The 27972-nt window shown below is 38.7% G+C and overlaps 1 protein-coding gene across 1 annotated transcript in view; it reads left to right on the plus strand.

The window, feature by feature from the left end:
* LOC127449829 (transforming growth factor beta receptor type 3-like) overlaps positions 1-27802 on the plus strand; it is a 30372-nt gene extending 2570 nt beyond the window's left edge. Inside the window, exons 4-20 of the mRNA XM_051713412.1 lie at positions 11046-11356; positions 12383-12492; positions 12612-12772; positions 12858-12995; positions 13421-13595; positions 14706-14874; positions 15099-15243; positions 15336-15528; positions 16028-16146; positions 17985-18140; positions 20202-20288; positions 21566-21784; positions 24311-24805; positions 26614-26683; positions 26769-26822; positions 26942-27046; positions 27198-27802. Of these exons, the coding sequence (XP_051569372.1) occupies positions 12432-12492; positions 12612-12772; positions 12858-12995; positions 13421-13595; positions 14706-14874; positions 15099-15243; positions 15336-15528; positions 16028-16146; positions 17985-18140; positions 20202-20288; positions 21566-21784; positions 24311-24805; positions 26614-26683; positions 26769-26822; positions 26942-27046; positions 27198-27235 (2385 nt within the window). The 5' untranslated portion in view covers positions 11046-11356; positions 12383-12431 and the 3' untranslated portion in view covers positions 27236-27802. The remainder of the gene's footprint in view (positions 1-11045; positions 11357-12382; positions 12493-12611; positions 12773-12857; positions 12996-13420; positions 13596-14705; positions 14875-15098; positions 15244-15335; positions 15529-16027; positions 16147-17984; positions 18141-20201; positions 20289-21565; positions 21785-24310; positions 24806-26613; positions 26684-26768; positions 26823-26941; positions 27047-27197) is intronic.
* The last annotated feature ends 170 nt before the right edge of the window (positions 27803-27972 follow it).

The following is a 27972-nucleotide window of genomic DNA, read 5'->3' on the forward strand; positions in this document are numbered from 1 at the left end:
AGAGTTGTCCCGGAGCCACTCCTTTGTTATCTTGGCTGTGTGCTTAGGGTCGTTGTCCTGTTGGAAGATGAACCTTCGCCCCAGTCTGAGGTCCAGAGCGCTCTGGAGCAGGTTTTCATCAAGGATGTCTCTGTACATTGCTGCATTCATCTTTCCCTCGATCCTGACTAGTCTCCCAGTTCCTGCCGCTGAAAAACATCCCCACAGCATGATGCTGCCACCACCATGCTTCACTGTAGGGATGGTATTGGCCAGGTGATGAGTGGTGCCTGGTTTCCTCCAGACATGACGCTTGCCATTCAGGCCAAAGAGTTCAATCTTTGTTTCTCATGGTCTGAGAGTCCTTCAGGTGCCTTTTGGCAAACTCCAGGCAGGCTGTCATGTGCCTTTTATTGAGGAGTGGCTTCCGTCTGGCCACTCTACCATACAGGCCTGATTGGTGGAGTGCTGCAGAGATGGTTGTTCTTCTGGAAGTTTCTCCTCTCTCCACAGAGAAACGCTGGAGCTCTGTCAGAGTGACCATCGGGTTCTTGGTCACCTCCATGACTAAGGCCCTTCTCCCCTGATCGCTCAGTTTGGCCAGGCAGCCAGCTCTAGGAAGAGTCCTGGTGGTTCCAAACTTCTTCCATTTACGGATGATGGAGGCCACTGTGCTCATTGGGACCTTCAATGCTGCAGAAATTTTTCTGTACCCTTCCCCAGATCTGTGCCTCGATACAATCCTGTCTCGGAGGTCTACAGACAATTCCTTGGACTTCATGGCTTGGTTTGTGCTCTGACATGCACTGTTAACTGTGGGACCTTATATAGACAGGTGTGTGCCTTTCCAAATCATGTCCAATCAACTGAATTTACCACAGGTGGACTCCAATCAAGTTATAGAAACATCTCAAGGATGATCAGTGGAAACAGGATGCACCTGAGCTCAATTTTGAGTGTCATGGCAAAGGCTGTGAATACTTATGTACATGTGATTTCCTTTCGTTTTTTATTTTTAATAAATTTGCAAAGATTTCAAACAAACTTCTTTCACGTTGTCATTATGGGGTATTGTTTGAAGAATTTTGAGGAAAATAATGAATTTAATCCATTTTGGAATAAGACTGTAACATAACAAAATGTGGAAAAAGTGAAGCGCTGTGAATACTTTCCGGATGCACTGTATGTTAATGTGTTTGTATGTGTTTATATCTATTTGAGCATGCTTTTTAATGTCAGTCTACATCCTACTCCACCTTGAAGATGCTGAGGCATTATCAACATTTAGATTTGTACATTTTTGTATTTTATTTTTTTTGACTAAACCTGACCAAACAAACCTTCTGCTTGAAATGCACTGCATTAAACAAACTAAAATCTTTGGGCTTCAAGATACATTTTCCTTCTTTCAAATTTGTACTTTGTATGCACATTAAAACTAGGACTAACACCCTCAACACACAAACTTTCAGTTGTGTTCACTAACACATACTGTACATGCATATGCAGAAACCCACTTACACTGACATACACAAACATTTACACACCTACAATTTCAGTCAAATAGTTTGAACACATATTTCAATGAATTTATGTTTCTCATGGTCTTAAAAACCTTTTGATCTAAATGCTTGAAATCAGTTTTAAATTGCCTACATATGGATCTCTTAACAAAACTAAATTTAAAGATATTTAATTTTGATTGTATGAATGTATACTGAAGGAAAAGCAGTGAGCAAGTGTTCTCGGGATGTGCAAAAGCATCTCAAGGAAGCTGATTTTTGGTCACTTCATAATCTAAATTGACAATCAAGCAGATTCCCAATTTCGCCTGCTGAAAGTGTGTGTGACTGTGCTTTTAGAATAATAAAGTGATCAAAAATATGAAATAACACAAATGGAAGTATGGGGATTATGAAGGTATGGAAGATGGACTTCCGGTGGTGAAGAATTCTGCCCCGCAGATTTCGAGTGGAGTTCAAGTTTGGTTTCACATGCACTCCACATCCACCTATGCCTTCTTCGCCTGCAGAATTTCGAAGTGCAAAGGTAAATGTGACCACACCTTTACATGTAGAAAATAGTAATAATAAATAATGAGAATGTGCATCCAAACTTTTTGACTTGTAGTGTGCATACATTCACATTTAATCTGTTTAGCTGTCCTAACAATGCGTGTGAAGGTAGCAATGCCTGCGCAGGTAACCAGAAATTCACAACATCAACAGCTCAGAATAAACCTCAAGTGCGAACAGGAACACTTGAGCACTAATGCACACCCAAAACACTCCAAATGAGCCATTTGAGCAGTGCTGCCTGTGTGGAACAGCAGAAATCCCATTGTCCAGCTGCTTTAATTTCCTCTATCACAAGCAGAGCGCGGCATTGAAACCCTTCTAAGTTGTGGTGAGATAAACATGATGGCAACATGATCATGCTAAACGTGACTTATTAATTTAATGTCCCCATGATGAAGCCCTACAGGAGTCAGCTCGACTCATCAAGTTATCATCTTTAGCAAGTGTCAAGCTCTCCAGCTGAAGGGAGGAATACAGCTGCGAGCAGGAGATGAAGAAGGGATGGTTTGAGGCATTTTGAGATAATGTCTAATTATTGCCCAAAGAAGAGAAAGCGGAAGTATCCATGGAGACCGAGAGAGGGAGGTGTAAAATAGAAGGTCATGAAGACTCAGAACAGGCTGCACTCCTCCATCTTCTTCTCCTTTGATGGACTTACTGAACCCCATTGTTTAACTGCCTTGATACAGCGCCTATGTTTAGTTTTTACATAATTTGGCCTTCTCCAAATAAGTCACACTGAACTAAACCCTAGTAACATTTAGTTGTAGGTACGTGACCTACAGTGCACTAACTTCAGGGTCAATTCCTCAGGATCGTGCAATTCCAGTAGTTTCATGCTTAAAAATAACATAATAACCCCATTTGACCCTTACAAGGTGCAAACAGGGTTTCAGCCAGCTGGGAATTCGGCGACAGTAGGTCGAAAGTTCTTCAGCTGAAATCGGTCTGTGCTTACCAAAATTGTAATCACTGCCTCCAGGAGCCAAAGTTGGAAGTGAATCGTATGTACACATGTGAGCTCCAGATTCCGGATGAAATTTCCACAGAGTGGCGCCAAAAGCGATTTCTATTTTTAATTGTAAATGGCGTAATACAGTCAACAGGAATGGATATTTTATTGACCTTACCCCTAAACCATCAGTGGAGTAAAAATTTAATTTTTGAGCAAAAATGCAATCACACTCTTCTTTGATTATGTGAATGTTTTCATGGGACCAGAAACCGTGTCTCTGAGGCTGTTCGCAAAATGTGATATCAGTAGCGCAACAGAAAAAGATTAACGCATTTGAATTAATGAAAAAAGTCTGATGGCGCTTGTCAGAAGATTGGCAGAATGGAGTCGATGTCAGGTAGGGTTGCTAACTGTCCCCTATTAGCCGGCCCAGGACTTCCCATGTTTTGGCCATAACCGTCCTGTATTCAAGTAGTGCGACACTCGAAGGAAACCACACCCCCCTGGTCCAACGGCTAAACGCCCTGTATTGAAGTTATCGTGTCCCATATTGAAATGCTCAGCGTCTCGCATCTTTGCGGGAAAAGTTGGCACGCCTACTGTCAGGGTATAGGCCTTTACCACACTTCCATGTTCGTACAGAGGAAGCTTCACTTTGTAGCCTAACATAACATCCACCGCAGGCTATTTCAATGGCAATGCCCATAGTGTGTAATTTTGATGGTTTATGTACAGTTTATCTCAAAAACTTAATCTAAACAGACACACCAAAAGTGTATTCCGAGTAAAGATTTTGCAGAAAATGAGCAATGTTAATAATCACATTACTTTTTTCAATGCCCAGTGTGCTGAAACGTCTGCTCTCTTTGTTGGTCTGGCTTTTAACTCACTTTGCAAATTTTTTTAGGATTCAAATTTAATAAAGTCATATCTTTTTGTTAAACCCTTTTTAGTCTGTTTTGCAATTCAGTGTGCGGTTAGCAACTTTAGACTGAAAAGAAAAATGTCCATCCCAGAGTCCAATTACAGAAATGAACTGGTTTAATCATTGTCAATGTGGGGTTATATCCTTGCGGTTTGAGTGCAATGATTGGGGAAGCATTCACTCGCGAGTCCCTACCGAATGCAATGTAAATAAAACAGAAATGAAAATGTCCCAGTCTACAACTGTATATATTTCAAATACAAATGGGAGATGAACATGCTGCAACAGTGAACACAATGACATTAAATGACTTAAACTCTTTGGACTTGAGTTGAGCACATTAATCCTCTTTGCCCCGATAATCGCCTCGCTCAGATACTATTATACGTTCAAGTGGAAGATAACACATGGTGAAGTGCTGTGTTAAGCCAAAAAAACAATTATCCAGCTGATGTTTCCTGCCAAGTGCATCAAAGTTGGTTTAATTTATTTATTAAAAAAAAAAAAAACTGCAGATCGTCTATCGACTGATATATGCGCAGATGTTTGATTACGCTACTATTCGGAGCAGGATGTGACGACACGCAGACTGTGATAAAGGCTTATTTGGAGCATTCAGTAGCAACATGTCGAGTTCTCATGTGATCATGTTGCAACATGTTGCACTCTTTATCAACTATAAGCCTTTCTACTTGCCACGGGAGTTTTCCTCGTTTATTCTGGTGAGTGTGTATATCCCGCCACAAGCATGCATGAACACAGCGTTGCAACAGCTGGCTGATCACATCACAGACATGGAGCAACATCACCCGGACTCTCTTATCATTATTCTGGGAGATTTTATTAAAGCTAACCTCACCCGTGAACTACCAAAATACAAACAACACATCACATGCCCTACCAGACAAAGAAATATACAGGACCACTGCTACAACACAGTAAAGGATGCATATCACTCTGTTCCACGTGCAGCTTTAGGACTGTCTGATTACTGTCGGGTTCATCTTCTCCTAACCTACAAGCAGAAACTAAAATCAGCTAAGCCTGTAGTAAGGACTGTAAAGGGATGGACTAATGAAGCAGAGCTGGCACTACAAGCTTGTTTTGAATGCACTGATTGGAGTGTTTTTCAAGCTGCAGCCAAAGAACTAGACGAGCTCACAGACACTGTAACATCATATATCGGTTTCTGTGAGAATATGTGCATCCCTACTAGGACATTTTTATCATTCAATAACGATAAACCATGGTTTACAGGAAAACTCAGACATCTTCTTCATGCCAAAGAGGATGCTTACAGAAGTGGGGTATCACATGTTTCAAGTGTAGACAGCTCCATTGATTATAATGGAAGCAATCTAGGTTTGTACCATCTAGATTTGTTTTGAATTGTTGTTGTTGTAGTTTCTTTGAAAACTATTTGGTGAGGATATTCTCCCATCCCCTCACCTCTGATGTAATTGGCTTCTTCATCAAGACAAGCAGGTTTAAGGGGCCAGTGCAGAGCATATTTTTGCTTTTTCTTTGGTGGAAATGATGGAAATGGGGTAGTTAATGCCAGGAGTACCCTTACAAAAATTGAGAGTTCACTGCAAACTTGCCGCAAATTCGCCACAGATAATTTTCACATGCAAATGAGCTTTGCAACAAATTTGTGGCAAATTTTCCATTGTTGCCAAAGGTTTGCCGGAGGTTCACCACTACCGGTGAAGAGCTGCAAGATTCTGGCGAATCACAAGCTCATTTGCATTTGAAAATAACGAGCGTCAAATCTGAGGCTAGTTTAGATTTTTTGTAAGGGTATACAGCCTCAATAGTGACAGACAGTTTTATGGTCAGTGGATATTCGGGGCTTATCTAAGACCTCTGTGGATATATTTTGAGTCATTCTTTGATTAAATATTGAAAAAAAAAAAATACTCTTTACAGAGTTTCCATTATCTCACCAAGACCAGAATTTTGACCATTGACTCACACAGTTCGCTCTCAGTGGGGCATGTGGTGAGTTGTGCGTGGATGCCGCGGAGAATGGTGTGAAGCCACCACACGCGCTATGTCTCCATGGTAACACGCTCAACAAGCCACATGATAAGATGTGCGGATTGACAGTCTCAGACGCGGAGGCAACTGAGATTCGTCCTACGCCACCATGAGGACTAAGAGCGCATTGGGAATTGGGCATTCCAAATTGGGGAGAAAAAGGGGAGAAAATAATAAAAAATAAAAATAGTGTGCTACATTCAGGCAGATCAGATGCAGCAGAACAAGCAATAGAACTGAACTGAACCTGTCCTGAAAAAGTGTATATATTTCTTATATATATAATTTGTTTGTCTTGATTATTACAATCACATTTGAACTTTTTAAAAAGATAAAAATTCTACTTTCTATCAATTCATATTATTGTTTTTAAATTGTATATATAATAATAATATGAGCTGTCAATGATTGGAGTAATGTGTACAATTTACAAGTTAAAACATTCAGTTTACATTCTTTTGTATAACAAGCGCTATAATAGTACTGTCACTTTAAGAGTTTAATGTGCGTCTCACAGACTCGCACAGGTGTTGCGGTTCATTTAATAACGAGAGTGAAGTCTCTGGTTTTTTTTAGCGCATCCCTGCTTTTTGTGATCAAAATTAATATTATTTTTTTAACTTTTTTGTCTGACTGTTAAGAGCAGAAAGGATGTTAAAAGAAACATTATTCAATGAAAGTGGATAGCGTGTATCTCATCTTTGATGAACACACATTACAAGGAAGAAATGGTCAGTTTTAATTTCAAGCTTTTTTCAACAAACAAGGCGATTTTCCAAGTATTCCCGTTCTTAAATTCCTAAAAGCTAAATTCAAGTAAGCACTTCAAGGACCTTTTAAGACCACTGTAAACAGTGCAGAAAAAAGCGCAGTAGGGGTAAAATCAAGCAATAGAGAGATTATGATATTTGATGGTTCATTTCATCATCATGAATCATTGATCATATGGACAGAAAACAATGTTTCAAATTTCGGAATATCGAGTTTTGCCTCGATATGTTTCATCATTTTTTTGGTTCGCGATATATAGATAGTGAATATATCGTCCCATCCCTAATTGAAATATATTTTAGTATCGACCTAAGTACTGCTACTTTTGAAATCCATACAAGATGATAAAAACATTTGGGGCTCAAGCTCTGGTGGCCCACCACTAGCACCGCCCATGATGACAGAGCAGGGTTGTGATTTCAGAGCTCCTGCATTTGGGACTCAACAGGTTGGGTTTACAATCAGCATCCTTAACTATCAGACTACTACCAGCGCCTACAGAACTTACTGTTAGAGTAGTAAAATCAGTTAACTATAGTATAAGCATTTCAACATTTATTTTTCCTGTTCTGATATTTTAACTGGTAGTTTATGATGAATCAATGCAGAGATCAGAATCAGCCAGACAGAAAACACATGGGTTCAAATGATCCCACTCCACACGAACCAAGATATCTAACATTCCATAATGAAACATACTCAGACTACGCTCTAGTCTAGACTATTTTATAGCCACAGAGATTAAATTGCATGCTGTTTTAAAACATCTCTCAATAATAGCACTAAATGACCAGCTGCTACCAGGTTAATTTTTCTAAATTCCCGTCTGGTTTGAAGTGGGGTTGTGCAGTTTGTTTTGGTTTTGTTCTGAAGGCTCGGGTGCACTCTGGGGTTTCTTCACATCAAATATTCTGCAGAGTTCTGGAGTTGAACATTTTGCACTCTGAGCTGATCCTTGAGTTAAAAAGAGCATCCTTGCAAATTTTTGTATTAAATGATAAAAGAGAAAATAAGAGCTCTTTTCCATCTCTAACATTACATATTTAACATATTTCATTCTTTGTCCAAACTCGTCAAGGAGGTCTGAGAATTCTTTGATAAGGTAAAGCATCAACATTTTTGTTGAAAATTGTGTGGACTTACAAATGGTTTGCAGCTAGATTTTAACATTTTCGAAGAAAAAATAGGTGCTTACGTGTGCTAAACTCACCAGCATGATCCTAGGGTGTTGTGCGTTGTTGTACGGGCTTTCCTAAGTGGTGTTCTGATTGGTTGTTTGTGCTTTGCTATGCAGTTGCTAAGGTCTAAAAAAAATTTTTAGTGCATTGCTATGCAGTTCCTAAAGTGTTTTAATGGTTGTTAGTCATTGCTTTGCAGTTGCTGAGGTGTTCTGATTGGTCATTATTGTGTTGCTAAGCCGTTTTCCTTTTCTTTTTTTTTATGTTCTGGGTATTTGCTGAATAGATGCTTAATGGCCCAAATCTTTCAGTTTAAGTTCGTGGGATTTTTTTTTATTTATTTTTTGCCTCTTTTGTCGTCTGCCAAGGATCGTAAGTCTGATTGCTAAGTAAAGCCACACTTCTCTGAGTTACGTGCCACTGTTGAATAATTGTAGGGTTGTTCAAATCACTAATCCAAACCTGTAAGTACTGTGCTGTGTTAACTTTCAAGATTCGTTACAGACTTCCTTGCTGTTTGCTTCAGTGTAATAATCTGTTCATCTGCAGACAGGAGCTCCCTGTTCCGCCACATTTCAGCTCAAGGTGAAGATAACCACCATGTCTGGCTTTCACTCACTGAAATGACCACTCTTTCATAGAGGGTAGACTTGTTTACACCCTTTCTGAATCTGTCTGTCTCTCTCTTTCTCTGCATCACTTCTGTTTTCAACTTGAAGTATGAGTCCTCCAAAGCCAATCAGCATTTAGGCATTCAGTTGTTTCCTCTCAGAATGTTGATTTCAGTGAGAAATTTTGGCCCAAATCCAAAGTTAAATCTAATGCCACAAATCTAATGGTAGATAAACACAAACCTTGAAATCCTACTTTTGATGGTAATTCATTCTTGCAAGTTGTTTAATACAGCTCGTGTCAAGATGCACTCAGTAAATGGCAATTTAAGTAATTTACAAAGTACATTGTAATCATGATAATAAAGATCTTAAGAGCTTAGCTCTGGGGACATTAAAACAAACCAGTCAATCTACTCTGAAAAAGGCTGCCATGAAACTATGTTTAAAAAAATCCAATGTAGGAATATACCTTGTTTTGTTTATTGGAGGACATGGTTGGGTTTTTATCAGAGATGATTTATCAGAGTTCTTCTATTAAAATGAATGGGAGAATTGAAACGCCTAACCAAGGAGCTCCGAGCGCCCAATGGTCAATGGGTATAGAAAGGAAGTCCCGCCTTACAGGTAAAAGAGCCAATCACCTTTGAGTTCCAGAGATGGCCAACAGTGGACTGACTTGCTAGAAAGACTTTGCCAATGTTCAACGGGTATCCACCTTTTTCCTTCATCCCGGGATGCTTAGCGAGAAATATGGGCATTACTTCCGTTGTCAAGTTAACACTGCTGTGGTTGCGGCATACATCCATTCATTCTTTCATTGCCCTGTTGGGATTTTGAGGAGCATTGTATGATTCCATGAGGACATCAATCACCATATCAGTGTGCTACTGAACGATAATAAATTGCAAAAATGTCATAAAGACAAAGAAAGAACAAAACCGGCGTGTAGTTTTTCCCAGATGCAGCTGAGATTTAATCTAAGCACAAATGCAACATTTCGAGCAGAATTATCGGTTGTTTTAGTGGAGTACCTGTGTTAGTTCAGCCTCACATGTGTGTGCTTGTCATTGTGTCATTCTGCATGTTCAAATCAGACAGACACACTGAGGAAAAGCTGTGAAGTTCTCATACTTAGGTATGCAATCGCTTTTTCAAGTTTTCCAATCGGACGGTTATTTCCTTCTAAATCCGCACGTAAGTTTAAACGTTTGTTCGGCGGGTGATTGACTGGTGAGAGGTGGTGCTACGCTTCCGTCCGTCCAGGACGCCGTTTGAAACCTCAAATGCGATGTGGTTTTTGACTACCTCTGTATGTGTTTTTGTGATCCAATCACAAAACACTTTGCTCCCGTTTACAACTATATTTAGCGCTGTTCATTTACAAACGCGATCGGATCATCCGAAACGTGTCTTATTACCAGCTGTAAACAGGGTCTTAAAATGACTGCAGCCAGAGCTAGGGAATGCAGAAGAACAACTTCCGGCAGAAGTCCCACCCACATTTGTTTCCCCAGTAAGACCCACAGAGCCAATCACCTTTTAGATACAGACATCTCCTGTCAATCAGCTCGAGAATGCACATGCGCATTAGCTATTCAAGCCTGGATAATTGCATCTTTTAGCGTAATATGAGGTAAAGAAGCATAATTTATGATACCAATGTTATTCGATTTTATTGCTGATTTGAAACATGTTCGAAATCTTGTAATCTTGAACAACCATTTTTGAGATTTTGGTCTTTCTCCATTCAAGTAGACAAGAGCTGCACTGGCATGACTGGAAATAGCCTCCCGAGAGCGTTCTGAAGATGGCCGACAGTGGAATGACTTCCTAGAAAGACTTTGTTTTTTATTCAGCTGACATGGTGATGGGCAATATTTTGAAATTCTGCTCAGCATTAAAAGCTTCAGTAGAACTTTCTGCCCAACCCTCACCCGAACTTCTGTGAAAAGAACATTTTATCCAGTTAAATATGTCACTATAACCAAAAACAAACTAATAAGCAGAACACTGGTTTAATTGGAAAAGTCAATCAGTAGATGAGATTAATAATTTCTTCCTGTCAATAACAAGACATTGAGAACTAGCCGAGTGTTTAGTTGGATTATTAGGGGCACAAATGAGACGCCACTTATCTGTGTTTATCCATCATAACACACAAAGAACTTGCAGAAACAATCAGCTTCCTGAAAGATTTATGGTACATTTAACAAGAAAAAAAAAAGTGGTTTTATTACCTGGATCATGTGCTTTGGCACTGCCATGCATAATGTTCTTTGATTAACCTTGTACCATATAAATCAATATGGCAGTCATTCCATACTGCCATGGTACTGTGCATAACAAAGTACTACTCTGAATTCATTTTGATACCTTACCGTGATACTGCGACATCTTTGTCTGAGAAAACTTTTTGGTGTAAGGTGTGTTTTTTAAAAGCAGTCTCATTCACAAAAACACACAAATGTGTTTAAAATCTCACAAAATTTCAACTGTCTCTTTCAGCTTGTCTTTCGATGCTCGTATCTCAATATGGGGAGAGAGCGCATCTCCAGAGCGCGCATCTCCAGAACGCGCATCTCCAGAGCGCGCATCTCCCGCCCCCCTCCGAACTACATCAGCTCACATGAACTTTTCGCACCCGGTCAAAAGACACGGATCGACCTATACGAACTCTTCTGCGGGACTGTGACACTGTCCCGGTGTCAGTCCACACTCTCGTCCTGCCCTGTGCATCACTGCATTTGGCAAAAGAATCGATATACGCGGGTGAACGGTGATTCAGTGATGTCATTTGGCTCCAAGACGCGCAACAGGTGAGTTTCAGAGGTGATGAAAAAGAAGTCGATATTAGATATGTAATTATTAGATATTTATATAAACTATGAATTAAAATGAACTTAAACTTTAAATTAAACCTTACATTAATTAAAATATATTTTTGCTGTCAGTTGTAATCAATAAATGCACTCAAAAAAGTTTCATTCATTTAATTTTGTTAAAAATTACTCAATTTAATTTGATGGAATTTTGTTATGAAAATAAAATGTATAAATCTTTATATATATATATATATATATATATGTAGGCCTACAAATATTACATTTAATTATGTTTTAAATTATTTATATTTGGTGTAAAGCTTATTTATTTATTTGTGGCATCTCTAGTATTGTTTTCTTAATTTAAAAGTAGCCTATATTGTTGATCTGCACTGGTTATAACGGAATATCAGCAGGGCAGGTGGAGGGCACAAAATCTGGTCAATATCATTTTTGTTGCATTGCTGTGAGAAAAAAACACAGTGAGTTATTTTCTCACTTTAATGATTATAATGATGTATTATATAACATATAATAATAATGATGATGATGATGATAATATAACATAACATGTATGTCTGATGTTATAATAAAAAAGATTTGCCTTTACAGTACAATACAAGTCTGTTTACATTGCCTTCCTATTTAAAAATGCAAAAAAAATATATAATTTAATTACTGTAATATAATGTAGCCTAATTACTGAATATAAAGACATTTTGTAAAAAAACAATTTTTAATTTTTTTTTGTAATATCTGTAAGCAAAATTAAGTCAATAAACAGTATGTTAGTTGCATGTTAGAGTGATTGAAATCTGTTAAAGAGACAGCAGGAATGAGGAAATAAACATGCAGTCAAAATAAAACATAAAAGATTGCAATAAAAAAACATCAGATCAGTCAGGTTCATCTCCGTGGTCTTAGATTCTATACAAATAAAGATGACTTGAATTGATTTCCTACTGACTTGTTTGTATGTATTAATCTCTTTCTTTTTCTATCCATCCATTTATCGTTTAGTATGTCAAAATAGGAACTCTTCTGTCTGGAGTCTTTCAAGCGCTGTAGGATGTTGCACTGGAGGGGTTGTGCTCTACTCTGCCTCCTGCTGGCTAGGGTTGGAACTGCAGGTAACCTTAAAATTACAACAGGGTCACTCAGAACACAAAAGGCTATATAAAAATTAAAAAGTAATACTTTTTTAAAATTATTTTTGTGTATGTAATTTGTTGTATTTTGTGTTTGTCAGTGTCAAGCAAGGAGCTGCAGTGCTCTATGTGGCCTGTGGGGGCGCTGCATCCAGTGCACGCTCAGCTGGAGCGCTTCGAGGCGGGAACGGGCTGTGCGGCCAGAGAGGGCGGACCTAAAGAGTCCCACGTGATTTCAGTGGGCAAAGCCTCAAACACACATGTACAGGAATTTTGTCTACTCATTCATCCATCCATCTTTCTAAACATCCTGTTGGTGTGCACACATTAAGGTGTCCTGTCTCCAGGTAACTGTGGTACTGAGACCTTTGGCCCTGTCTCGTCCCGTCAACCGCCCGGTGATTCTGGTGTTGAGTTCCCAGCATCCCACGCGCTGGGTGATAGAAAACGAAGGACTGCCGCACAACATTAATGTGCTTGTGCAGGTGTGTGTGATGCCATATCCCATAGTCATTTTCATTGTCAAAAGTGTCGTGCGACAAGTAACTTGGTTTCTGTTGATGTCGCGTTTCGTTCGTGTTCACACAAGAACTGACGCACGTGCGACACACCCGGAAGAACAGTGCTGTTTACAAGTGAGAAGGAGGAACGCTGTACAGAAGCTCTTACAAAAAATCTAGAGTTCTAACAAACTTACTGCAAACTTGCCACAAATGTCCTACTCATTATTTTTACAAGGAAATTATCTTGTGATTCACTGCAAATGTTTGGCAGAAGTTTGCAGCTCTTCACCGGTAGAGTTTGCCGCAAAGCTCATTTGCGGCGTGTTTGCAGCAAGTTTGCCAGAACTCTCGATTTTTGTAAGGGTAATCCTGCCCGCAGTGAATCTCATTGGTCTTAAATTTTTTAGGTGTCTCTGAACTCCACGGCGGAGTCTGCGAGCATGTCCATTCGAGTGACGCAGGTGTTGTCTCTGCCACAGCGTCCGCGAGTTCTGCTGCGCTGGATTCTACAGCGGCATGCCACCATCTCCTCCCTCACACACACTGTAAGCGGCAACCGCATTTACCTGCGTCTGGGAGAGGGTGAGAACTCTATAAATATATCAGTAAAGAAATTTAGAATGTCTTTTAATACAATTTACTGCATTGAAAATGTCATCCAGGGCCTACTTAATAACATAAGATGTAATTGAAAGCCTTTTTTAATTTATAGACCCCATAAATGAGATATATATGGCTATTTAAAAATGGGACGAGCCCTTCAATATGTCCCAACCAAACTTTGTGTTTTTAATAGGAAATACGTTAAAGGGATAGTTCGCCCAAAAATTCTCCCGTTATTTACTCACCCTCATGATATCCCAGATGTGTATAACTTTCTTTCATCAGTAGAACACATTTGAAGAAAAACAGAAAAATATCTCAGCTCAGAAGGTCCTTAAAATGCAAGTGGATGGTGATCAGACCTTTGAAGCTCCACAAATCACAGACAGTCAGCATAAACGTCATCCATACGACTCCAGTGGTTAAACTAATGTTTCCTAAAGCAATATGATCGCTTTTAGTGCAAAAAGATAAATATTTAAGTACTTTTTTAACTATAAAGCATCGCTTCCTGTCAGCAGCAATGTGCTGTGTGACGTAATCACGTTAGTGTGTTCACACAAGAACTGATGCACGTGCGACACACCCAGAAGAGCAGCGCTGTTTACAAGTGAGAAGGAGGAACACTGTACATAAGCTTTGTTGGTTTTGGTTTAGATCTGTATTTATCTGTTTCTTTACTCATAATGGTGCATTTGTGTGCTTATCCTGGATGTCTCAACCGAGAGGAGAACGTGCGATTACGTCTATAACATGCCAATGCAAATTAATTAATTTAACAGCTGGAGTCGTATGGATGATGTTTATGCTGACTGTGTGTGATTTTTGGAGCTTCAAAAGTCTGATCACCATCCACTTGCATTATAAGGACCTTCTGAGCTAAGATATTTTTCTATATTTCTTCAAATGTGTTCTGCTGAAGAAAGAAAGTGATATACACCTGGGATATCATGAGGGTGAGTAAATGATGAGAGAATTTTCATTTTAGGGGGTACATTTTCCCTTTAACACGAGATATAAAAGCACACATCAAGCCATTGCATATTTATATGGTTTGTTTATTGGCTTGTGCTCTATTTTGAACCACAGATCCAAGCATGCCGAACAAGTGTCGTCTGCAGTCTCTCTTTCTGTCTCAGAATTATCTGGCCTCAGAGATACAGGAACAGGAAGTGCATGGCTGCATGCCATCCAGTGATCGCACTGATGCAGAGGTGCATGTCATCAAACTGTGGTCGTCAGGGTCGGGACTGTGCGGGTGAGTTCACTTCCCAAACTTCCCGAATTGAGACATATAATGAACCTGGTGGCATAAGGGTTCCCACGGTGTTGGGAAACCTCAAAATAAATATATTTTTTAATACTTTTTTTATTTTTTATTTTTTTTCAAGGCCTGAATAAGTCATAGAAATGAATAAAATCTTAAGTAGTTGTGAAGTCAAAATCATGTAGACAATCCCTGTCTGTCTCTCTCTCTCTCAGCTCTCTGCAGGTGGAGGTGTCTGTCTCTCTGCTGCCTCCGGTGGTTGATTCAGGATATCACATGATCGTTCTGGTTCTCAGCAGTGCTGTTTCAGTGAACTGGGCTTTGGTGGCTCCAGAGGTCAGAGGTCACATCAGGGTCTATGTAAGGCAACTTGTATAATTCACTATCTGTAACCTGTCTGCTTTCCAAACGCCTCATTGACACTTTATTAACGGTTTGTTTCTCTCTCTCAGTCGTCCAACAGTGTGAGTCTGCCATACTCTCGAACCCCTGACCTCACCATGACCAGCACCATAGCCTCTGACCTTCTCAGCATGCCCGACCTCCTAGAATGGGCCGATCAGAATGGCTTTCCCAAAGTGACCTCATACACAGAGGCTGATTTAGCCAATCGTTTCATAATCCAGTTAAAGGTGGGTGGAACAGGTGAGTGCTTTTCCAAGGCCCATGTCCACATGAATATATGTTCATTTGAAAATGCATAGATTTTTCTAAGTTTATGCCTCTCCTCCACACTAAAATGGCATTTTCCTGCACCAAAAAGGAGTAAGTGCTGACATTAGTAAATCAAAAACAGAATTTTCAATAATATACCTAATATACCTCATTTTGGCCAAATTCTAAGACAACATTGCATGTGTCCTTCATGAAAAAAGACCATAATGCACTGTAACATGCTCACTAAAAATATAATATCATTAACACTGAATGCGTTTATGCATCTGTCAGTGCTGTTTTTCAATGTAAACATGCCCTAGAAGGACATCTTCGACTGTTGCATTCTTTACTGAATTATTTTATTTGGGAGCCTATCTTGCAAGAATTCATTCCTTCTCAACGGCCCTTTGTGTATTTTGTGTTTAAAAAGTTATATGTAGGCAGTAGACAGCAAGGCTGTTTTAACAGAGTCTCTATTGTCATTCAGAGCGCCGGCCGCAGTGGTCAAGTCAGGAGGATTTAACAGGAGATAGAGGCAAAGAGGCGCTCACCCATCGCTGTGACAACGGAGATCTTACCGTTACCGTGGATACACAGATGCTACAGGTGACCAACATACACACTTAAACATGTAAACATCTAACTACACTGCAACTAAAGCTGAAGTGTGTAACGTTTTCTGTGTTGAAATACTTTCTCCCATCCCAGCTTAATATGCAGAGATAACTATAAGGGTGGTTTCACATATAGGACATTTTAAGTGAACCAAACCTAGTTTGGTTAAAGTGAACCAGAAAGGGAACAAGCTGCAAATGACCTCAGTGCTTTTGGTGTTCACAGTGTAAGAAGACTTAAAAGAGGATCTAGTTTCTTTTAAGAACTCAGACCCCATTGCAGCTAGGGCTGTCATGATTATGAAATTTGGCTGACAAATTTGATTATTATAATAAGCAATTGTCATACAAATTGTCATACTTCTTGTACGTATGCTTATGACAGATAGGCCTACACCTTAAACAGTCATTTATTTATGTATAACTTGAAATCATATAATAAAATGGGGGCTATATGATTACTTTTAAGGCTTTAAAAAATATTTAATTTTTCATTCAAAATGATTGTACTTAATTACAAATATTACATAAAAAGTAATATTTTATATGTTATATCATTTACCGCCACCAATAATATTACATTATGCAATAGTAATAATGTATACTGTATTTCTGTCCTAAATTCTTCACTCTCACATGCTATGTTAAGGCTCTCAGATAAAACCTACAAGCCCTTATTTCGCATGAAGGAATACATTTGAAATTCTTTGTGCATTTGAAAACATGTTTCTTTATCATCTCGAGAGTAATGGAGCAAGCGTCTCCTCCTGCATGTCATTTACATTGTGTGTACTGTATGAGACGAGAACATTTGCCATTGCGCAAATAAAATTAAAGTGAAACTATAAAAATCCTCACTTGTATTTTCGTGGGAGTTTGGCAGAATCTTCCGTAGAAGGGACTCCATTAGAGCGGTTCATCTTAACGTGCTGCTCTGCTCTGAATGCGGCCAGACCATTCATTTTAGGAGCTCAAATAATACAAGAGTGGAATATGAGACACAAAAACACATCATGGTAATCATGGTATATCCACAGTATATTCGCTTAAAATTCCCATATGTGGACAGTAAATTGTGACTGGAATATGAAGTATGTAATGCAGCTACTGTATGTATGGCAAGCCACGAGGTACTTATGTCATAAAATGCAAAGCAGACCGGTACCTCTTCGCTTTCACATCGCACAAATCAATCGAATCAAAAAAGGACCCACAAACGAACCCTACGGTTCACTTTTGGGTCCTTTTACAGGGGTCTGAGACCATTTGGGTTGTTCGCATATACACGTTATACCGCTCTGAGAGCGCTTGGACTGCTCAAATGAACTAGGTGTGAAAACGCCCTATGTTAACAATTCGCAGGTTAATTTTCTCGAAAACTGTAAACCGTGTCTCTGTGGCGCTTTGCAAATTCCTTAGTTTGTTTTGAGCAACCCGTCCAGCCCAACACAACAACATTGACTCAACCAATGGCACGAGTTGAGAGCGGAGCTACGGCAAAGCTGTTTTGAAATAAAATTTTATTTTTTCAATTCCATTGGGTGGAGATAGTGGCGCAGAAATGACACACTTCCGCTTTAACCAGTCTCCTTGTCTTGTCTTCCAGTTACAATATCGAGACATTTTTAAAGTAAGATCTTGTTTTCAGATGTATCTTGAATATAAGTGTAGTTTATCTTTTGGCATTTGCACATTTTCCCACTTGTTTTAGGCATAAATGATTGAAAAAGTGAAAACACTTAAATTCACATTCAATGTAATTAAAAACTTGACTAGTACAAGCATTTACTCTAAAATAAATCGCATTATTTTGTACACACACACACACAGATTCTGTCTTTAGCGGTGGCGACAGTGACTCTGCGGGACCGAGGCTGTCAGGCGCAGTTTAACGGGAGCCACTTCCTATTGGTTTTCCCGGTCATTTCCTGTGGAACGGAGGGAGAGATGGATGGAGTGAACAGACAAGTTCATTACACAAACACAGTGAGAGATTTTATTCATTCAGAATCAGACTATTGCTATTTTGCCTTATTTTATAACACAAATGTACTGTTTTTGACAATAAGACACACTACAATGAAACTGAATGAGTTTAAATCGTTGTTATAATCATAATTAATTTGAATGAACTTAATAATTCTGGTGTTTTTATAATGAACAGTCAGCATTGAGCAGAAATGCTGTGATTGTATAAATTAAGTGTTCTGCAATGCAACAACTGTACAATTTATGATTTGAAAATTCAGTAATTCTGCATTGCAATAATTCAAATTTACCTAAATGACCATGTGACCTGGGTCATACTGTCTCTTTCTCTGTGTGTGTGCATGTGTGTGTGTTGTGTGTGTGTGTGTGTGTGTGGATAAGATGACACATTTATCCAGCCACACATACACCAAACACAGATGACCCGTTTCACACTGTTCTGAATCTAGTAGATCAAATCATTGACAGTTTTTGAAGTGGGAACATTTTCAAAAGACATGTAGTGTGTATCTAGCCTAAAACATGTGGGTAACATTTTACTATAAGGTTCCATTCATTAACATTAGTTAATGCATGAGGTATCATGAACTAACAATTAGCAATATAGTTTTTACAGCATTTATTAATCTTTGTTAATGTTAGTTGATAAAAATTCAATTGTTCATTGTTAGTTCATGTTAGTTCATAGTGCATTAACTAATATTATCAAATGCAACTTTAAATGTTAAAAATGTATTACAACCCCAATTCTGAAAAAGTTGGGACAGTATGAAAAATGTTAATAAAAACAAAAAGGAGTGATTTGTCAATTATATTCACCCTTTGCTATATTGAAAGCACTACAACTACACATTATATGATGTTTTACCTTGTTAATTTCATTGTTGTTTGAAAATGTACAGTAATTTCAAATCAGATGATTGCAACACACTCCAAAAAAATTTGAGACAGTCGAGTGTTTACCACTGTGAAACATCACCATTTCTTCTAATAACACTTATTAAGCATTTGGGCACTGTAGACACAAGTTTGTTAAGTTTACAAAGTGGAATTTTCTGCTGCACAATTGTACGGGGTCTTCATTGCCATCTAATGTGCTTCATAATGCTTACACAGCCATGCAGTATGTGATTTGAAGTTCTGGATGGCATTATATGTTGCTCCAAAATTTGTACATGTCTGTCTGCATTCATGGTGTTCTCACAGATGTGCGAGTTAACCATGCCATGAGCACTGACACACCCCTGGCCCATACAGACACTGGCTTTTGGACCTGACGCTGATAACAGCTTGGATTGCTCTTTTCCTCTTTGGACTGGAGAACTCGATAGCTTTGTTTTTCAAAAACTATTTGAAATGTGGACCTCATCAGACTTAAAAACACGGTTCCACTGTTCTACTTTCCATCTAAGATGAGACCGAGCCCAGAGAAGTCGGCAGTGCTTCTGGACAGTGTTGATGTATGGCTTCTCCTTTACATAGTAAAGTCTTAACTTGCATCTGTGGATGCAGCGGTGAATGGTGTTGACTAACAAAAATTTACTAAAGTAATCCCAAGTCCATGTTCCTGATATCCATTACAGATGAATGATGTTTTTTAAGACAATGATGTTTGAGGGATCAGAGATCACACGCATTCAGAAGTGGATTTCGTCTTGCCCTTTACGTGCCGAGATTTGACCAGGTTCCTTGAATCTTTTAACTATATTGTGCACTGTAGAGGGTGAAATGCCCAAAATCCTTCCAATTTGTCTTTGGGGAACATTGTTCTCAAAGTGCTGGATTATTTCCTGAAGCATCTGTTGGTAAATTGAGTCAAGTCTTCAAATGATCTTTGCTCTTGAAGGACTAGGCTGTTTTTGGAGGCTCCTTAAATGCTATGACATGATTGCCTCACCTGTTTAACATCTCCTGTTTCACATCACCTTGTTATTTCAACTAATCAAATTGTTATTAGTCTTAAATTGCCCCTAAACTGTCCCAACTTTTTCGGAATTGGGGCTGTAGTATATGTTGCAATTAAATTACTAACTTTTACTGTGATTTTATATTTTAAAGGTGTTTTTCTGGAGACAGAAACCTTCAGAAGGTTCGAACAATGACACCGACTGGGATGTGATGTATGACTCTCCACTGAGCATTCATGTGAGTGTGACTCTGTTCCAAACTCTAGTGAGCTGCCTCGCTGTCTACGGCAGCATCCTAACTGAAATAGAACCTCATAAGTGACTAAAACTAACATTTAAAAATGCTTTACATTGGCATCAAATCAGTTAATTGATGGCATGAACTATAAGAATAAAAAAAGGCTTGCATACTAACTTCATGCTTCAAACTTTGTATTTAAAATATAACAATGCTAGATGTTAACGTTTCAACTCAAAAGGGTCTTTCAGAACAGATTATTATTTTCTGATCTGTATTTTTGCATTATCTTGCTCCAGTTTCCCCCACAAATCCAAAAAAATGCTTTTTAAGTGAATTGGAGACTCTAAATTGCTCCGTAGGTGTGAGTGAGAGTCCCCCAGCCACTGGGGGTTGCATCAGGAAGGGCATCCAGCGTAAAAAAAAGCCTGTGCCAAGTCAAATATGCATATCACTGATGGTCTGCTGTGGCGACCCCTAACGGGATAAGCTGAATGAAGAATAAGAAGAAGATTTTTGCATTATCTTGACTAAATTTGTGTAAAATACATGAAGCAGTCCACAGAGAGACATGCAAATTATCTCTCTATATAGCAACATTTTTCACAATAATGCCATCATACCACTCAGCCCTATTTTTCTTTTTTTTTTCACCCAATTTGGAATGCCCAATTCCCAATGCGCTTTTAAGTCCTCGTGGTTGTGTAGTGATTAGCCTCAATCCAGGTGGCGGAGGACGAATTCCAGCTGCCTCCACGTCTGAGACCGTCAACCCGTGCATCTTATCATGTGGCTTGTTGAGCGCTTAGCCACAGAGATATAGCGCACTGCAGCATCCACGCTCAACTCACCACGTGCCCCACTGAGAACGAACCACATTATAGTGACCACAAGGAGGTTACCCCATGTGACTCTACCCTCCCTAGCAACCGGGCCAATTTGGTTGCTTAGGAGGCCTGGCTGGAGTCACGCAGCACGTCCTGGGATTCGAACTAGCGAACTCCAGGGGTGGTAGCCAGTGTCTTTTACCACTGAGCTACCCAGGCCAGCCCTATTTTTCTGAGCCCATCGCAGTGCATTCCGTAATTGCCTTCCCCTTAAAGGACACGTTTGATGTTGCCATTTTGGCCAAAACTAATTATCTTGTCTGCTGTTTGGAACAGCCTTTGCATCAGGAGTGCGCCTAATGTGCTTCAAAGTACTGACTACAGAGTCTTACTGTGTTAATGTGACTAATGCTGTTAATCATGTATTCTCATCTATTTTTCTCTGTTCAGATCAGCTGTGAGTCCTCTCTGCCCAATCCTGTGAGTCCAGTGGACGCGGCTCCCTCCTCGCAGCCAGAGGAGTCGCTGTGGTTCGCTCCAGCTCCTCCCTGGATGCCGAGGCCCCATGACGCTCCACTTTTGTCCATGGAGCTGTTTGTAACAGAGGCGTACGAGAAGAGGCCTGTCGGTCCATGTGTTATCACAGCATACGACCGTGTCTACACACAGGTCCGTTATTATCTTGTTTTTAATCTGTTTCATTCAGCTCTGGTTGTTTTCAGGTTGTTTCCTCTCTGGCGCCTCCTCAAGGTCAGAGCAGATGATAGTAGCCGGTGAAACGGATATTAAACATTAGCTCATGTGATTAATGATTTCAAGGCCAGAGACTTTTGTCTCCATGTGGAGATTTTCTCAGAATGTCTGAGGGGGGAATGAAGGGCAGCTTAAAAGATGTGGACTGGACAGGAGATGCCAACATCTGAAGTGTTTTCCTTGCTGTGTGACAAACAACTGTATGTTTGCATGGATAAAGTATCTTAGTTCTGTGCAAAAAGGTCATATTAAGTTAAATAACAACAGTGTAAATGGAGAAAACAAGTAAGATACAAACAAATATAGTAAAAAAGAACATTTCAAAGTCATCTAAGCTTGCAAACAAACAACTAGTTGCACATTTACCAATATTAATAAATTAAGTAACATACAATGTAATAATTAAACAAGAGAAGAAGGATAAAGATGAAAATTAAGGCTAAATGCACTAATAATAGTACTAGTACTAGATTTTTAGAACTTCATTTTTTAGTACTTGTTTTGAAATCACAGATTTTTAGTTCTAGATTTGAAGTCACAGATTTTTTGTACTAGATTTGAAGTCACAGATTTTTATTTCTAGATTTGAAGTCACGGATTTTTAGTTCTAGATTTGAAATCACAGATTTTTAGTTCTAGATTTGAAGTCACGGATTTTTAGTTCTAGATTTGAAGTCACAGATTTTAGTACTAGATTTGAAATCACAGATTTTTAGTTCTAGATTTCAAATCACAGATTTTTAGTTCTAGATTTGAAGTCACGGATTTTTAGTTCTAGATTTGAAATCACAGATTTTTAGTTCTAGATTTGAAGTCACAGATTTTAGTACTAGATTTGAAATCACAGATTTTTAGTTCTAGATTTCAAATCACAGATTTTTAGTTCTAGATTTGAAGTCACGGATTTTTAGTTCTAGATTTGAATTTACAGATTTTAGTACTAGATTTGAAATCACAGATTTTTAGTTCTAGATTTGAAGTCACAGATTTTTAGTTCTAGATTTGAAATCACAGATTTTTAGAACAAGATTTTAAATCACAGATATTTAGTTCTAGATTTGAAGTCACAGATTTTTAGTTCTAGATTTGAAGTCACAGATTTTTTGTACTAGATTTGAAGTCACAGATTTTTATTTCTAGATTTGAAGTCACGGATTTTTAGTTCTAGATTTGAAATCACAGATTTTTAGTTCTAGATTTGAAGTCACGGATTTTTAGTTCTAGATTTGAAGTCACAGATTTTAGTACTAAATTTGAAATCACAGATTTTTAGTTCTAGATTTGAAGTCACAGATTTTTAGTTCTAGATTTGAAGTCACAGATTTTTATTTCTAGATTTGAAGTCACGGATTTTTAGTTCTAGATTTGAAATCACAGATTTTTAGTTCTAGATTTGAAGTCACGGATTTTTAGTTCTAGATTTGAAATCACAGATTTTTAGTTCTAGATTTGAAGTCACAGATTTTAGTACTAGATTTGAAATCACAGATTTTTAGTTCTAGATTTCAAATCACAGATTTTTAGTTCTAGATTTGAAGTCACGGATTTTTAGTTCTAGATTTGAATTTACAGATTTTAGTACTAGATTTTAAATCACAGATTTTTAGTTCTAGATTTGAAGTCACAGATTTTAGTACTAGATTTGAAGTCACAGATTTTTAGTTCTAGATTTCAAATCACAGATTTTTAGTTCTAGATTTGAAGTCACGGATTTTTAGTTCTAGATTTGAATTTACAGATTTTAGTACTAAATTTGAAATCACAGATTTTTAGTTCTAGATTTGAAGTCACAGATTTTTAGTTCTAGATTTGAAATCAAATTTTTTTAGTTCTAGATTTGAAATCACAGATTTTTAGTTCTAGATTTGAAGTCACAGATTTTTAATACTAGATTTGAAGTCAAATATTTTGAAGTCACTTGCTTGATGGTTGAAGGGATTAATTTCATTTTAACATTGGAGTACAGTACAGCTCATGTTAATCAAGTCTGTGGAATCACAAAATAAAATGCAACCAAATGCACTTCAGCAACTTGGCTAATTAAAAATGCAAAACATACTTATTCGGGATTTGAACATGGGACGTCTCACCCTTAATGTGTTAGCAGTCATTCATGACTTAGTTTTTTTTTTATTTATTGTGTAACTTCATTGTGCTATCTGTATGCATCTTTGAGTTTTAATTGATCACTGATCTTTATTAAAAATAACAACACACCTCTCCTAAAAAAGACACGTTATTTGAGGTATCATTCATGTATGTAGCACAAATGTTACAGGACAACTTTTAATACTAAGACTTTTAATATGTTTAATACTTACGGTTAGAGGTTTGTTTAAATCATTAACAATGAGCAATAGTAAATGTGATGCATGAGTTAACAAACACCACTTGTAAACATAAATGTTTTATTAACACAAGTTCTCTCTGTGTGTCTGTCAGTTGTCAGTGAGTGGTGTCACAGGTGAGTCTGTCGAGCTGCATTTGTGTTGGGTTTCTCCACTCTCAGATCCACAGACTCACAGCAGCTGGAGCATCATCACAGACTCCTGCGCCTCCGACCCGTCTGTCTTACTGACCGAGAGAGAGACACGCAGCGAAATAACACACAGCACAGAACATGACGACAGCAGACAGTCAGACAGACAGCTGCTCCCAAACTGGAGACAGACGGGTCATTCTAGGACAGACAGTTTGCGTGGGATGAGACAGGAGAGAGGAACGCGGGACATTGAGGAAGAGAGTGCGCTCACACTGCGCTTTAGTTTCATCCTCAGACCTGTCTTTAATAACTCCATTCAGTTCCTGCATTGCACACTGCATCTGTGCACATCAGGGGCCCAAACTGATCTGGGGTCCTCAGGGGCCACAGCTCAGACAGTGTGTCCAAAGGGGCTCCAAATACCTGCTCTCACACACGTACCTGCTTCTAAACAGGTACAACACATGAGCAATATACTTTTGTGTGAATTATTTTATATAAGACAAAATGAACACTAAGAAGGCTAGGGATGGGAATCGAGAACTAGAGGCTGTGGATTCATGAAAAACTCTTAAGAATAAAATACTTATAAACTGCTATTTCATTTTAATTTCTAACTTAAAAGTTGATAAAGTTACAAATATTTTGTGTTCCCGAAAGACTTCTTAAAAGAATATTCCGGGTTCAATACAAATTAAGATCTATCGACAGCACTGGTTAAACTTACAATGGAAGTGAATGGGGCAGAAATGTGAAGCTTATAATGTTATAAGGGGGGGAGATTTTCTTCCCTTTTTCTCCCCAATTTGGAATTCCCAATGCGCTCTAAGTCCTCATGGTGGCGTAGTGACTCACCTCAATCCAGGTGGCAGAGGACAAATCTCAGTTGCCTCCACGTCTGAGACCATCGACCCTCGTATCTTATCATGTGGCTTGTTGAGGGTGTTACTGTGGAGACGTAGCGTGTGTGGAGGCTTCACGCTATTCTTCGCTGCATCCACGCACAACTCACCACGCGCCCCACTGAGAGCGAACCACATTATAGTGACCACGAGGAGGTTACCCCATGTGACTCTACCCTCCCTAGCAACCGGGCCAATTTGGTTGCTTAGGAGACCTGGCTGGAGTCACTCAGCACACCCTGGATTCGAACTCGTGACTCCAGGGGTGGAAGTCAGCGTCTTTACTCGCTGAGCTATCCAGGCCCCCTGAAACAGTGAGTATTTTAATGTTTATGGACTGGCCACATTCACTTTCATCGTGAGTGCCACACTGGAACCCAGATTTTTTTAGGGGGGGGGTGTTAAGAAAATAAGGGACCAGCGGAAATTTATTTTTGTGGTAATCAACATTATGCCACAAATGCTGTTGATTGAGCTCAGCTTGTATTGAATGAGGATAAAAGCCCAAATATTGAATGCAATGGATCAATATTAACTGAGTTATACCTAATTTTCTTAGAGGTGGCTCAAAAAGGACAATTTTCACCTATTATTTTGGAGCAAAACTACAGGTAAACATTTTTTGTGTTGTTTTTCCAAAGTTGGAGTGCCTATAACTACAGAATTATTAAATATATCTTAATATCCTTCTAGATTCTGGTTCACAACCAATTTTCAACAGTTTTTTCTTGTCCAACAAAGCACCGGAATGCATCATTAGGTGTCCAAACATCAAAGGTGCTGAAACATAATGCTGAAAAAAAAAAAAAAATGGATTACTCAGTGAATATTAATCCATGGTATGTGATGTCTTTCTTCAGAAATAAAATATTAGAAAATTTCAGCCAAGGAATTTTCTGACATTTGATGGTTGATTTGACATGGAATTCCCCATGAATCCAGCATGACATGGAATTATTTCCATGAATCCGGTCCCAGTTCTTATTTAGAACCAGTTCCATTTTTTATCAGAAGTAGCTTACTGAAAGAATCGTTAGAGGAATTCTTAAATTGAGTCTTAATCAGAACTAGAACTGTTACATTCGTAATGATTTAGCAGTCACGACCACTAATGAGATATCTACATAAAGACATTTTAGCAAGGGCGTAGATTCCAGGGGGGATGGGGGGAAGGTAACCCCCCCAATAATCGAAACAAGCAAGTACAACACCCCAATATTTATACCATGATCAATGGAAACATGTAAATGCTTCACGCTGCAACTCCCCCCCAATGTTCAAGCCAAATCTACGCACTTGCATTTAAGCAATATTCCTGACTATATCTGAAATGAAACACATCATATCTCTCTCTTGTACAGTGTGAGTACAGGAATCTCTCTCGTCCTATACTGGTCACGTCTCCTGTTGGGTTTCTGGCTCCACCTGCTGGTCAGTACAGCTCACTGCAGCTGAATGTTCATAACACATGTAGTGTTTTTGCTGGCTTAAGTTGTATTTGTGTGTGTGTGTTTAGGTAAACTTGCTCAGAAGCCCGCTGAGATGTCGAGACAGAGTCCCTCACAGGACGGTAGATCTTCCATGCCTCCCTCATTCTGTTATTTTTTTTAATGTTATAATTAGACATTTAAATTATTTTCCTTTCCTTATTATTTTTCGGGTTGTTTATTCATTTGATTCCTTTTTCAGATTCTAGTAGAGCAGACACGGGTGCCATGCTGATGATCATGTTTCTCGCATTTGTGATGGGCATCAGTCTGATGGGGGCGCTGTGGTGCATCTACATTCACACTGGTACAAACACACAAACACTCACAACACACCATCAGCTAACACAGGATTATGCTTTTCTACGCGTTAAAGGTGAAGGTAACATTATTCGCATTTAACAACAGTTTTAAGTGCTACAATAGTAACAGTCATTGTTTGTTTTATTGGTTGTCAGGGAGACGTGAAATGACACAGAGAGACCCAGGGGCGTAGATTCCCCCCGGGATGAGTGGAGTTAACCCCCCCTTTATTTATACCATGATCATGCTGCAACCCCCCCAATGTTCACGGCAAATCTACACCCTTGGAGAGACCGTGTCCTTGAGACCACAGAACAGAACACAGGCTTCAGGAACCCTACGACACCACTGGACCAAACCAACACTTTACACGAGATGAAATAAACATGCGGCTGACATTTCTAAACTGTGCATATCTAAAGTGTGTAAAGTTATTGGTGTACCACTGCACTGAAGTGTGAAACCGTATGATTGTATTTGCTGCTGATTTAATATTATGTAGAATAATTTTATTTACAAGTCTTACTGTCTGATATGTGTATATCTGAATGCTCATTTTGTCTTCTCGATTTTTAGTGTATTAGTCCTTAGATGTTGTAGATATTTTAAAGGAATATTCAGTACAAGTTAAGCTCAACTGACAGCATTTATGGCGGATTATTGATTACTAAAAATAATTTCGACTCGATCGTACTTAAAAAACAAAACAACAAAAAAACACACAAATCTGGCTTACAGTAATGCACATACAATAAAATAAATGGGGTCTATCTGTAAACGTTAAATTACTCACTGTTTCAAAAGTATAGCCACAAAATATAAACAATATGTGTGTTAACATGATTTTAGTGTGATAAACAAACCTAACCATTTCTGTGTAAAGTTATCCAATTTTACAACTTCATTGCCATGATGACATAATGCAGTAAA

Source organism: Myxocyprinus asiaticus, chromosome 13 (assembly GCF_019703515.2).
Source record: "Myxocyprinus asiaticus isolate MX2 ecotype Aquarium Trade chromosome 13, UBuf_Myxa_2, whole genome shotgun sequence".
Taxonomy (NCBI): domain Eukaryota; kingdom Metazoa; phylum Chordata; class Actinopteri; order Cypriniformes; family Catostomidae; genus Myxocyprinus; species Myxocyprinus asiaticus.